A 15,027-nucleotide genomic window follows, 5' to 3' on the forward strand; every position below is an offset into this window, starting at 1 on the left:
GAAGAGGTAAGATAAGGGCTTAAAGGACAATTAACACCCAAAAAATTAATATAACATCAAAAAATTCTTAGTATACATTGAAAAAAAACCCACCAAGACAAATTAAACTTTAAAATCGCAAAGTCTTTATTAGGAAACAACTTACCGAAACTCCGCTTGCTTGCGATCCTCTTCAGAAAAGGCGACAGGGTGACGATCCAGTGTGCGTCACTCAATTTCTCTTTCCTAGCTATTTCCTATAAGGAAGGCAGGGAGGAGAAATCGAGCGCCGCACGATGGATCTAATAACTGCATGCGAGTACAGGAAGCGGCGGCGCTCGATTTCTCCTCCCTGCCTTCCTTATAGGAGATAACCAGGGAGGAGAAATTGAGTGCCACACGATGGATCGTCGCCCTGTCGCCTTTTCTGAAGAGGACCGGAAGCAGAGTTTCAGTAAGTTATTTCTTAATAAAGGCTTTGCAATTTAAAATTTAATTTGCCTTGTGGTTTTTTTCCTTAGTACACTAACAAATTTTTTTTAAAAACAAATTTGTTGTTACTGGTCATTTAAGCAGGCAGCGGCTGCACAGGAGGGCATTACAAATTTTGTTTATTACAAAAGTTGTAAATTTGTAATACAATTATGGAACCTGTTTTCCATAATGCTCGGGACCAGGGGTTTTCCAAAAAAGGGTCTATTGGTAATTTGGATCTCCATACCTTAAGTCTGCTTAAAAGGTAATTTATAGATTAAATGAACCCAACGGGATTTTTTTGCCTCCAATAAGGATTAATTATATCTTTGTTGGAATCAAATACAAGCTACTGTTTTATTACTACAGAGAAAAAGAAATCGTTTTTTTTTAATTATAATTATTTGATTATAATGGAGATGGCCTGCCCATAATTCAGAGCTTTCTGTATAACAGATATTGACTATGGCAGCTCCAGGTGTAGGATCTGTTATCCAGAAGCACAATATCCAGAAAGCTTGCAGAAAGTCCATCAGCCATAGACTTCATTTTAAGCAAATAATTCTAGTTTTAAAAAATGACTTGCTTTTTCTCTATAATAATAAAAATGACTTGCTTTTTCTCTATAATAATAAAACAGAACCTTGTACTTGATCAGTTAGATTGAGTAACTAGGCAGACTGGGGGCAAAATAGTCTTCTTGGGTTTATTTAATGTTTAAATGCTTTTTAGCAGACTAAAGGTATACTATGGACTGAGATCCAAATAATATAAAATTCAAGGTCCCAAGCATTCCGGATAATAGGTGCCATAGCTATAAAAATGAATGTAAGTATAAAGGCCAACACACAAGGATAGAATGTTCTGGGCACCCAACTGTTCAAGACAAATACTCAAAGAATAAACTATACTTCACCCTGTGAATAAATAAGATTTATTTGCATTATTTACATCCGAGGCAGTGTTCAAGGTTTCCTGCTGTAGCCAAGTAGCCCTACCGGAGCCAATCAATAGGAACCACTTTAGGGCTATTTTTACAGCTTTGTAAATCACTGCGTATTTAAGGAGAATGCTTAATTATGTTTTTTCCTATATGAAGCCCTAATTAATCTGAAAGGGCAGAGCTGCCGAAAACTCATCAATTCCAGTTTCCAGACGACAGAAAGAAGTCACATTAAAATTCACATCTTCCAGAGCAGCCATCCCAAACCTCATTGTATTAAGATCCCTTTCGGAGGTAATTGGGTTTATGCAATTGCTGCCAGAGCCGTGAGCATTGATAGCAGATATTTATTTTCCCAGTATGACACACGTGGCATTTAATACAGGGGGTAATAGGATTCTGCCACAGAAATAAGATTAAAATCTGCCTTAAATAAGGAAAGTCTGCGAGCGCGCAACATGAGCTCATACATTTCGGATATTTGTGCTGCGCTCTTTCTGTAATTGAATTTTACTTGACCACACAGACTGAGTTTGGCTTACAGGGAATTGAGCGAGCGAAGACCCTGGAAAGCGTCGGGGGCGATCTCCGAAATTTGGTTGTTGCTCAGGTCTCTGAAACAAAGGAAGAAAAATAGTCAATGAGAAGTGACATTGCTTATGCAACCCTAACACTGAAATGCAACTCCCAGCAGCCTCTGTTAGTCAATGCTTTAATACTAGGTCCGGACAGAGATTCATAATAGGTCCTAAGTACACAGAGGCCTAAACAGCACCAACAGGACCAATATATACAGTATATATAGAGTGACTGTCTATGCCTCTGGCATTTTGCACAAAGAATCTATAGGTTCCAGCAGGGTCAAATTGCGGGGGCCCAGGGCCCACTGGGGCTGCTATCTCAGGGCCCCCCTCCACTGGGTCATGCGTGTGTGCACTGTGTTTTTGCAGCAACTGGCCTGAATAAGGGAGGTTGCGGCAGGAGGAAGAAGTGGGGATCTGGGCCGGTGGGGCCCACAAGTGCCAGAGGCCCACCGGGTTTTTCCAAGTGTCCCACCGGCCCAGTCCGACTCTGGATTCTAGACTTAATCGATCGATCGAATGATTTTGCAAAAAAAACCTTTGACTTCTAAAAACTTAGCCAAATACTACCTATAGGTTCTAGAAGGTCCACATAGGCTAACACAGCAATTCGGCAGGTTAAAGGTGGCGAAGTGTCGAAGTTTTTTAAAGAGACGGTATTTCGATTTTCAAAGTCGAATATTCAAAGTTTTTTCAATTTCGAATTGAATTATGGCCTATTCGATGGTCGAAGTACCCAAACATTACTTCGAAATTCGAAGTTTTTGAATTCGAAAATTCACTTTGAATTCACTTCGACCCTTAGTAAATGGGCCCCTTATTGGCCCATTTACTAAGTGTCGAATTTCGAAGTGGTAAAACTTCGAAATTCGACCATCGAATTGTAGAAATTCGATAGTCAAAGTTTTTTTTGATTACATTTAGCCATTTTCGATCTAATTCAAATCGTTTAATCGAACGTAGAAATCGTTCGAATCCAACGATTTAATCGATCTATTGTTCGAACGATTTTCCAAAAAAAAACGTTGACTTCTAAAAACGTAGCCAAATACAGCCTATAGGTTCTAGCAGGTCCCCAGAGGCTAACATAGCAATTCGGCAGGTTTAAGGTGGCGAAGTGTCGACGTTTTTTACAGAGACGGTACTTTGATTCTCCAATGGTCGAATATTCAATGTTTTTTCAATTCAAATCGAATTTTGGCCTATTCGATGGTCGAAGTACCCAAAAATTACTTCGAAATTCAACTGTTTTGAATTCAAAAATTCACTTTGAATTCATTTCGACCCTTAGTAAATGGGCCCCTTAGCATCAGCACTAGGGTTGCTACCTAACCGGTAAAAATGTTGTTTGATGCTAATGTCATTAATGGCGAAAATAACATAAAAATATAGTGGGCTGGTATTGTTTTCCTAGAAAGGGTAGCAACACTGAGTACAGTAACCCAATGCCACCAATCAGCAATTAGCTTTTAGGAGACAGTCTACATTAGACTAATGAATGGAATGTTCTGTTTGGTTGCTCCGGGTTATTGGCTAGTGCACCTGTGTCAGTAAAATTGTTGGCTGTTCTCAATATACAGTATGTCAGAGTCATGTGAAACTATAAATTACTGCTGTTTGTATGCCGATGCATGCTCTACTTACATTCTGCGCAGCTTTTTGTAGGGTGAAAAGGCACCAGGTGGAACAGATTTGATACCATTGAGCTCCAAGCGTCTATGGAAAAAACAGAGAAACAAATGTTAATATTGAAACGGTGTGTAAGATTGAGTCTGAGGCCCAGCCTAGTCTCCTGTGCACCATCATTCTTGCCAATAGAGGGCGCTAAGCCTTTCAAACTACAGATGTCAATCCCAGAGCCTCAGCTGCTGCAGACTGCAAGAGCCATGAACCTTTGATGGCTGGAACTTGTAGTTATTATTTATGACATTAAATAGATTTGTCTTCTTTAATGAGCCATTTATTGCATTCATCACTTCAGATACAAGATTGTTGATGTTATGATTCTTCTTAGACTATTGCTCTGGCTTTGATTCTGTATCTATAGCAGTTTTGGCACCAGGAAGAAGGAAATCAGTTAGAAAAATTTACGGCAATACTCACACAATGATTTATTCATATCTAAATTAAATATATTTTTCCAAATCTATGACTTTAGTCATTACATATTGTTTCAGCCACATAAACACAGACATCCTGGCACCGCAGTGGTAACTCAGACACATTCTTTGGTACAGTTCTCACTAGCCAGTACAGGGCCCCCATCAGAATTTGCGGGCCCAACAAAATTTTCTGGGCCCCCCTACAAGTAAAGAAAAAAAACATTGGTTGCGTGGCCCCCTACAAATTAAAAAAAAAAAATATTTGTGACCAGGGCCTCCCCAAATTAAAAAAAAAACCTCAGCAGCCAGCCCCCCCCAAGTTAAAAAAAAACAGTGCCCAAAGGTTTAGAATAAAAAATTGGTGTTCAGTATGGCTCGGCTCCTACTTCAGCTCAACTCGGCTTCAACTTTGGCAGGTAAAGGGGGACCCGGCTAATCCAGGAAATGCAGCACGGCTGGACCCCATAGAAGCCATTGGGCCCCCAGTGCCCCCCTGATGGTGGTCCTGAGCCAGTATAGTGCACTTAAAACATTCACTAGATTCAGTGAGACCTGTTCAACTGTCCAAGCCTAACCATGGTTAATCTGTGAATTTAAAGGGGAAATTCACTTTTAAATATACGTTAAGGGCTAATCCTGGCCTTGTAAACTAAACAGAAGGAAATCAGAAGGTGTCATTTACTGGCCATCTTTTGGTAAACTAACCTTTGGTTGGTTGCTATGGGTTACTGGGCCTAGGCATTAGAAATAATTTGACAACTGTTCTTCATTTTTAATGGTTTCCAGATTATTAGACTTTCTTTTAACCCCCAGGAAAACCACAACCACAACCTATTTTTATGGCCACACCCCCCCAATTACCATGTTCATTTTAAAAAAATTGGCAGGTTTTGAAAGTTTGAACATATTTCTGTGATTTTTTCAGTTATTACAGTTTTGCTAATGAAGGTGAATTGCCCTTTAAGCTGCGAGTCGAACTTTTCCCAAGGGATCTGTTATCTTATATTGTTACAATGACTTATTTGCTTATATCGAAATTGTTACAAAAGTTTCTTATCTTCTGCTGTGGCTGTTCTGGGCTCTCTGCCAAAAGCCAATTAAGTTAGAAACTTTGTTTCTTTTTCTGGCTGTTCAGTGCAGGGAAAAATGGGACATTCCAGTACAAATGAGGGACTGCTGGTTGAGCTGTCAAAAGCTAGACTGTCCCTCTAAAAACGGGACAGTTGGGAGGTATGCGGACAGCCCTTGTGAAAATCGGGTTGTTAAAACTGGACAGGTGGCAACCCAATGCTGTGTTACCCCTAACCTTATGTTCAGCTGCACCTCTCAGGTCTAGCTGGCCTCCTTTCTTTAATGGGAGACCCCATCATTTTAATACTCCGATATTTTGAGGAGTTTCATTTTCTAAACTTGGTAATGAGATTGCAGTAAATCAGTCAGTAAAGCAAATCTAGAGAGATCCCTAGAATTATTCCAGTGCTAGCATAAGAAATTCATGAATCTGTTTCTGCAGAAGCAGGAGATAATTTACATAGTTCATGCACCACACATGCTCATGCCCTATGTCTCCACTTCATTTTAGCAATATGAATTATTCTATAAGCTGGCACTGTGCCAGGCAAAGCAAAGTAGAAAAAAGTGCTTATAAGAAACACTTCAAGAAGCTGCATACCACTACTTATGAATATTAAACATTTTTATTTCAAGCAAGAAAGAAAACATACAATATTTCTTGCATTTTAAACATATTTTTAGAGAATATGCCTTCTCTATATAGTAGCCACATTCTGGCTAGTACAGTATCACTCCCATTCACCAACTGGATACAGAGTAGTAGCATGGGGGGCTCAGTCTAAAGGCTGTTTAGGTAAGAATGCCTGCTTGCTATTATATATACACCTAAAAGCCAAAATTGAAGGTAAAATATAGTTAGATTTGGATTTAAGGTTAAACTTTAATTGTGTTCTTAGCTGATACACCTAAGATCTCAAACACTATTGTGAGCCAAGAGATCCTTGACCAAAAGCTGAACCTCCAAGTAGAATTTGGACTAAAATATTATAACAACCACTGCTTTAAGTCTTCAAACAGGTCAGCTTGATGGTCCCACCATGTAGCAAAAGTATAGATTATAATTTCAAATAACTTCTGATTGGCCAGACTAGTCTACGAGGATCAAAAATTAGAAAAAAAAGCGGTGAAGGTCCCGCTTTTGACCTTTTATTATATTGCTAGGCAGAGTTAGAGGGAGGTCAGATATCATGGAGCATTTTAGTCTTTTAAAAAATGTCTTTGCCCACATTATACAAAAAGTAATAGCTGGGTCATGAGTTATTTATATGAGCTCCACTAACAGGCTTCGGGCCAGCAGAAAAAAAGATCCTGGACCTTCTCCTGTTGAAGAAACAAGTACCTAAACCAAAAATACAGACTGCTTAAAAAAAAAGGCACAAAACTATTACTAACAATTATATATACTGTAAATAGGTTTCGGAGACTTATCAGCCATGCACAAATCAGGCATGAAGCATTGATGGAAACTTAGCCTACAAGCTTCAGAATTCCAGCCATAAAAACTGCAGTGCGTCCCTTTGAGCCTATAGTGATGGACATTAGGTTGCAGTAGTACAGATAAGCTCCAAGCTACTACCAAATTAGGTAACCCCTTGGATACAGTTGCTCACATTGCAACATGCATTTTCCTATTTGATCAACCGTTATTGTTAGGTTGGATGGTCATGCAATGTTTTAAAAAGAAGCTTTCAGCTTGCAGAAAACCAAAATGGTGTTGATGGCAACATCTCTGAAGTCTGCCACAAGTCAAGGTTTATATGTGGCTGTATGTCTATCTGTCAAGGAACCTGGAAAACCACAGCTGAGCTGCGAGTTGTTCTTATTACATTTCACTTTATAACAGCACTTAAGAAAAACCTCTTTAAAGATTAGGTTTCCTCCGGTGTCCAACAAGAGACATAAATCCTCTCTGAATCAACATTTAGCTGAGCTCTCTATTATGAGGGTCATGCTGCATAACTGGATTTCCATAAGAAGATTATCCGTGCTTGAACACTGAAACATACAGGAGGCTTGAGCTCTACGGAAGTACAATTCATAGATGATAAAACAGGTATTAGACAGCGGTGCAGAGACTCATTTAGATCCCTCTTCTTGATACAAGTGGTCCAAGCAAGCACAATGAAGGGAAAAAAATTCCTTGTTACTGATATTAAAATTGTGCACTGCCCAGTCACTGTAGCATGTGCCCTTTTTAGAGCTGAATAAAGATCCCAGGCATTACTCCATTAATACTTCCTCAAATGACTTGCTAACAGCCCCCCAGACAAAAAGACAAAGTGACCTGACAGCTGCGCTTGTGAAGTCAAAGCGCTGAGGTTATTAAGGCACAATTCATTACATTTAGGAAATGTCAGCATAGGGGGGACTGTGTAATGATTTAGTGTTTTACTAAAGCGCATGTAATGCTTTCGGCTTCATTGAGTCTTACGGCTGTTGGAGCACAGCTGTGTAATACTCAAGTCATTTCAGCCTAGCAGAAAACTGGACAGTGATAGTCATCAGCTGTAATAGCACTGCAGTAATTATATGGGGGAATTGTGTCTGGCGCTATGTAACACATGGTGAGGCAGGTCTACATTAAGCTTTTACCAGCCACACTAAACCACAAGGGTCTGTGGTGTAGGCTCAAGTGCACTGGTTACTCACCAGACAACAATGTGCACAGTAGTAGTCATACAATGCGCACAGTAGTAGTCATACAATGCGTCTGACATGTCAGAATTAGTGACATACTGCACCCAGGCCCGGATTTGTGGAAAGGCCACCTAGGCCCAGTCCTACGGTGGCAGGATTTTAGGGGGGCGGCATGCTGCCCAACCACACCCACATTGGTTCAAAAACACTGGGGATGCGCAGGAGATACAATCTCCATGAAAATTTGCATAAATAAAGGGTAGGGGACAGGGGGGACAAACGGCAGTGGGCCTAGGGGCGACCGCTATGTAAATCCGGCCCTGGCCGCACCTGATCAACTCAGGCCTACAGACCTTTTCTGGGCCTAAGAAGTATCAATCCTATTCATAATTGTTTGACCCTTCTGAACATTTAGGGGATTATTTTCTAAAATCCCAAAAATTCTCATTATTAAAGTAAACCGACTTTGACCAAACTCCCATCCACCTTTATCATTAAATTAACTCAAAAAAATCTCGTAAGGGAAAAATCGTGAAAAAATCTGAATCGTATGATTTTTTTCAGATTTGACGCCTGAAAACTCTTTTTCAGATTATCGCCCGAAAACCACAAATTATTCGGATTATTGTACGAAACCCAGTGCAGATCATGCTATCTTCCACTTGTAAAAGGGACATCTGCCATTGTCTTATACATGACCTCAGCAGGTGTCTATCTATCTATCTATCTATCTATCATCTATCTATCTATCTATCTATCTATCTATCTATCTATCTATCTATCTATCTATCTATCTATCTATCTATCATCTATCTATCTATTATCTATCTATCTATCTATCTATCTATCATCTATCTATCTATCTATCTATCTTTTATCTATCTATCCAGGGGCGATCCTGGCCCCTCTGTCGCCGCAACTGCTGCTGCCCCCCCTCCCCTGGAAATTCGCTCTTAAAGTACCAGGATCAGCATTTTTGCTGCCCCTGGTACCTTGTGGGGCGCTGCCGCCTGAGGCGACATCCTCAACTTGCCTCATTGTCGAAGCACCCCTGTATCTATCTATCTATCTATCTATCTATCTATCATCTATCTATCTATCTATCTATCATGGGTCTATCAGTTTATCCATCAATATACCAATATATGCCTTGATATCTATAATCTGCCATCTGCCTTATCAGTAGTCAATGTTTCCATGGGTACATTTACCTCTCCGGCAATATCTCTGTCTCAGAAGCACATCTGTCTCTTTAAAACTCTTATTGTGCACCATTTAAATAATTCATAACTTGTGTATTGTAAGATATAAAGTACCTTCTAAGAATATCTGAAGCCAGCTTTAAGATCTCTGAAAGGTATATTGTCATAAAAGTCCTTATAAGTGACATATTATCCCTTATATTCGCGCTCTTACATATAAAATGTCCAAAAGAGTTTCCTTGGCAACTGTCTGTACATGTCCAGAAATAGAGTATTCTGTGCCTTGGTGCATCTATACGTGTTCGTCTCTTGTCAGTAATGGTGGTTGAAGCTTGATAAAGAGAGAAAGTTCACTTGAAAGCACTTGAAAGTCTGATCGTTTGCATATTCCTTTAAGAACTGATCGTCACTTGACACGTGAATGCTGGTGATTTTTAGGCTATATATATATATATATATATATATATATATATATATATATATATATATAAAACGATAACACAGATGATACCTCCTTCACTCCTTCACAATGTATCGTTTTCCGGGTGTTTGTTGATAATTATGAAGAGGACCAGCACTCCGTTTCCAAAACACATAATTTATTGTAGTTATTGAAACTGTGACACTACAATAAATTATCGTGTTTTAGAAACGGAGTGCTGATCCTCTTCATATATATATATATATATATATATCATCATAAATGGCCTTTATGCAAATATGCATTTCTTCAAAAGCTCATCCAGATAAGCCTTCAGGCTGAGTCCACCCCTTCCAGTCCTCCAGGTCCCACTAGGGGGGCAGCCCAGCATTTTGAGAACCATTGCTCTAGAGTGCACCATTCATTTTGCTTCCTTGCCTAAAAATAGTGGCGCAGATCAGCAGCACATTAATTATTCTGCAGAACATTTGTTGATGGTTAGTGATGGGCGAATGCGTCCCATTTTGCTTCGCAAATAATTTGTGAAACTGTGAAAAAGTTTGCAAAATGGAGAAAATTACCAAAACTAATTGAATAAATGGGTGTCTGAATGATTTTGCTCCACGTCAACACGACATTTGTCACCGCAGTTTCGCAAATTTATTCGCAGGTGGTGAAACGAGGAAATTTGTCGCAAATCCATGCCTGCTGAATTTATTTGTCCATCGCTACTAATGGACTTCATCTCTGCCCATGTGAATGTACTGTGTGAAAAAGTACTGCCGTATACAGTAACACCAGGGTGGAGCAGCTCATTAGGCCCAAACACCCCTATACTGTACAGACTAATTACTGCAGCCAATGTTGTGACAGATTTAAAATAGGGAAACATTTTTCTAAAGTCTATTTGTTATTTTCTGTGTGCTGTTCTGCAATTTACACTTTCACAAGAACATATTATTTTTCTCCAAGTCCCATGAAAAGGGGTAAATAGTGTCACAAGATATGTGTGTGTGCATGTGGATAGATAGAGAGAGCGAAAGAGAGAGATAGATAGATAGATAGAGACATATAGATGAGAGAGAGAGAGAGAGAGAGAGAGAGAGAGAGAGAGAGAGAGAGAGAGAGATGAGAGAGAGATGATAGATAGATAGATAGATAGATAGATGATAGATAGATAGATAGATAGATAGATAGATAATAGATAGAAATATATAGATATAGACAAATAGATAGATAGATAATAGATAGATAGATAGATAGATAGATAGATAGATAGATAGATAGATAGATAGATAGAGACATATAGATGATAGAGAGAGAGAGAGAGAGAGAGAGAGAGAGAGAGAGAGAGAGAGAGAGAGAGATGATAGATAGATGATAGATAGATAGATAGATAGATAGATAGATAGATAGATAGATAGATAGATAGATACATAGATACATAGATACATAGATACATAGATACATAGATACATAGATAGATACATAGATAGATACATAGATAGATAGAGATATATAGATAGATAGATAGATAGATAGATAGATAGATAGATAGATAGATGGATAAATAATAGATAGAAATATATAGATATAGACAAATAGATAGATAGATAGATAGATAGATAGATAATAGATAGATAGATAGAAATATATAGATATAGACAAATAGATAGATAGATAGATAGATAGATAGATGAAAGTCTATTGTGTAATATTGTGATACTATGCTAACATATGCATAGTCCTGATTTTGCAGGCAATAAAATGTATGGGAGTAGCAGAAATGGAGTGGGGTTTATCCAGATACAGGGTCGGTTGATTGCAATTAGGTAAAGTCAGGGCAGAAGTGGGTTTAACATAAAAATTACCCAGTTTTTAATAAGTAGTATAAGGATACGTGTATATGTTATATGGCAGCCTTCACTATTTTCCACTTGGCTTGGCTGTAGGTAGGAAACATTCAATGGTAGATACTGACCAGCACACAGGACATGCTACCAGAAAGTACATGCATGGGATCCGTTATCTGCAAACCCATTATCCAGAAAGCTCAGAATTACGAAAAGGATGTCACCCACTGACTTCATTTTATCCTAATATTCCACGTATTTAAAACTGATTTCCTTTTTCTTTGTAGTAATAAAACAATACCTTGTACTTGATCTAAACTAAGATATAATTAATCCTCTCCAGAAGCAAAACCAGCCTATTGGGGGTATTGAAAGTTTACATGATTTTCTAGTAGACTTTAGGTATGAAGATCCAAATTATGAAAAAAAAAACCCAGGTCCCGAGAATTGTGGATAACAGGCCCCATACCTGTATAATGCTACAGAGCCTTGTTATATTATGAAAACAAATATGAAATACTATCCAGAATATCAGGCCATGTATTATTGGCATATGAACTAAATGTACTAATTAAGGGCAGATACAAACAGCCACAGAAGAAATATTCTGTACACACAATGAACTCAATTTTAAAGTCCATTTACGGGGAAATGTAGTAAACCCTTAAAACTCATAAGGTATTTCCCTTTAATATCTTTAATGAAGCAGAAAAAAATACAAATAAAGTGACTGCACTCCAACGAAATAAAGGCAAATAAGAGCATGCATTTGTACTCAGTTTATAATTGCTTTATTTTCCCTGTGCTTTTAATTTGCTATGCATTACTGCACATTAGGCACCAAAATATCCATGTCAACTAGCTAGAAGGGAATATGATTTCCCCGCACAGTCCTAATGCTTCTCATTAACCTCTCCCAAAGAGGTTAAGTCCTATTCCTCCTCTCGGTGAGGGTAAGAAGAAGGCGCATACATAAAAGATGCTCCGAAATGCTTTCGGCATAAACATTCTGAGAAGAGCAAAGCAGATGTAACGGGAGGGAATCAGGCTCACTTACTGACATATTTAAGTGCTTTTACCTGCGGCTCTTGTGTAACATCACAAACCAGAGTGCTTGAGTTAAAAACTTAATGCACTGTGGGTGGAAGTGTTTTGAAGAACTTTAATAACACAGTTTAAACTACGCTTAAAGGCAAAATAAGCCCCTTTTCCTTGTCAGTCGAGTTTAATATCTGCAATAAAGTATCAGGCACAGGCAACCTTAAGCAAACTATTGGCTTCCAGTGTTCATCCAGCAACTCTTTTCTCTGCCAGTGTATCATTAGTGCAGAAACTCTTCCTACATACAAAAGAAAAGGCTTAGATCTATAAAGGAAAAGGCTGTTACTATGGATACAGGGGTGATAATAAGATGGTCAACTAAACAGATAGCATGGAAGCGGTACCTTTCATATAAGGAACATTAAAACAAAAAAAGAGTTCAGAACAGGGGAAAGGGCAGCAGAGGGCAAGCAGCGCGGGGCACTGACAGCGGGATATATGAAGAACATTTGTTTGATATATAAAATAATCACGATTTATTGTTGATGACTGTTGTTTTAAATCAGGGTCTAATTTCAGCAAATATAAATAATGTACTTTCACTCCCTTTCCCTCATTCTCCCCAAGAACCAGCTGCATGATAGGTGTATTTTAAAGGGCAAGTCAAGCCAAAAAAACATTTGCCTAAAAGAAGAAAACATTATTCTAAGTAGTGATCAGCAGCATAACAACTTGCCACTGCTCCCCCCATCAAAAAAGTCTTAAGAGGGGCCCGGTGAGCACAGTCGCTCTTGCTCCACCCCCAATACCTGCCCACCTGCCTGTCCCCCCCCCTTCGCTGGTTGATGATGCTCCCCACCGGCTCTGAATAAGGAGAGCGGCTGCAGAGACGAGATTTGTATAACTTAAAGGAAGCAGGCTCTGCGTCCCAAGCAGGGCCAGAACTAGGGGTAGGCAGAGTAGGCGTCTGCCTAGGGCGCCATCATGGGGGGGCGCAATTTTAAGGGGAATGTTTTGGTTTGATTGACCTTTAATAGTTTTTCAATTTTATAAACTGCCTGTTCTTGCTCATGATTCATACTATGGGCAGAAGCACTTCTTGGGAGCTGCTGGCACAGGTACATATTTGTGGGCAATATCTTGGCTGCTGCTGGCACAGGTAAACAGATGATATGGGGCAATATGATGGATTTTTGGCTGTTGCTGGCACAGATACATACAGTATTTGAGGCCATTATGATGGATTTTTGGCTCCTGCTGGCACTTGTACATATTTGGGGGCAATATTGTGGATTTTTGGCTGCTGCTGGCACAGGTACAGATTGGGGGCAATATGAGGGATTGGCTGTTGCTGGCTCAGGTACACAGATGTTTGGAGCAATATGATGGATTTTTGGCTCCTGCTGGCACAGGTACAAATTAGGGGCAATATGATGGATGTTTTGGCTTATGCTGGCACAGGTACAGATTGGGGACTTGGGAGCAATCTAAGGGATTTACTGCCGTTGGCACAGGTACAAATCGGGGCAATATGATAGGTGTTGGCACAGTTACACGAGGCAACACAATGGCTGCTGGCACAGGGGACAATATGAATTTTAAGGTGGGAAATGGAAATGTAGGAACGGGCAGGCACTGATTGAAGCTCTTGCCTAGGGTGCCAAAATACCTTGGCCCGGCCTTGGCCTAGGGTGCAAAGGTAGAGGGGTGCCAGGCACGTACCTCTTCTGGCACCTACCCCTAGTATGGACCATTGTGTCCCCCCAACTGCAGGAAACATTCAGTGTACGCTTTTACTCGCATGCACGCTTCCCATTGCGTGCGCACACCCGTTCACATGCATGTGCTTCTTCAGATCACCCGCACGTTCACGTGTGTGCACAAGGAGGGGCCGGGTTGCCTAGGGCACTTGGCCCGGCACTGGTCCTGTGCCCCCTTGTTTTCCACCACCCCCCCAACAGTACTCCTCGGGGCGCCCCCCTAATAAATCCAACACTGTTGAAATGCGAATAAATGTTCACAAAGCAAACAACACACGACAGTAGGATACTGATAGCGAATTGCATCGTTTGTGCAGTGTATGTAATAAAACTTCTTAATGAAAATGTTATGTTTGCTCTAAAAGGTTACGCCACCTTCAAGCAGGTATTAAAGGTTTGCAATGAGAAATTAAGATTCGCAATGTAATAAAAGCCTAATGAATGTTACACTGCGACATGCAATTTTTATTCGCAAATTTGTCATTGTGAATTAATTAAATTTCCATTAAAGACTGCACATCTAAAAATCTCCAGGGTACACCTCACATCTCACTTGGTAATCAAAATCACAAATACCCTAATAGGGAGGTCTTATTGCCTGAAAACAGTACTTACATTTCCATCATGGTTTCGGGGAGATTTGCAGGTATTGCTGTGAGGCCTTTCCCCCGACAGTCTATAATGCCATTACTGCAGGTGCACATTGCTGGACAGGACCCAATGGAGAGGCTGCAGATCTGGGAAGTGGATGGATCAGATTGACCTGTAACAATAAGAGAGGGTTTAGGGCAAACAAAAAGAAACAGTTACAAACTAAACGCCGGGCTTCATTCATAAACTGGGATGCTCAGTACTTGGGTCAGGCACATTGCAAATTTAGCTTGTCCCTTATTTTCGTGGGGCAAAGTCAGCTATGCAGCCCCAATTCATAGTACTGCTGTTTCTACAATTTTTAGATGA

General features: G+C 39.8%; 1 protein-coding gene across 1 annotated transcript in view; it reads right to left on the reverse strand.

Annotated features, from left to right (window-relative positions):
* Nucleotides 1-15,027, reverse strand: part of slit1.S (slit guidance ligand 1 S homeolog) — a 233,092-nt gene that overhangs the window by 54,134 nt on the left and 163,931 nt on the right. Inside the window, 3 exon segments of the mRNA NM_001087109.1 lie at nucleotides 1,939-2,010; nucleotides 3,622-3,693; nucleotides 14,683-14,830. Coding sequence (NP_001080578.1) covers nucleotides 1,939-2,010; nucleotides 3,622-3,693; nucleotides 14,683-14,830 — 292 coding nt within the window.

The sequence above is a fragment of the Xenopus laevis genome, chromosome 7S (assembly GCF_017654675.1).
Source record: "Xenopus laevis strain J_2021 chromosome 7S, Xenopus_laevis_v10.1, whole genome shotgun sequence".
In the NCBI taxonomy this organism is placed as follows: domain Eukaryota; kingdom Metazoa; phylum Chordata; class Amphibia; order Anura; family Pipidae; genus Xenopus; species Xenopus laevis.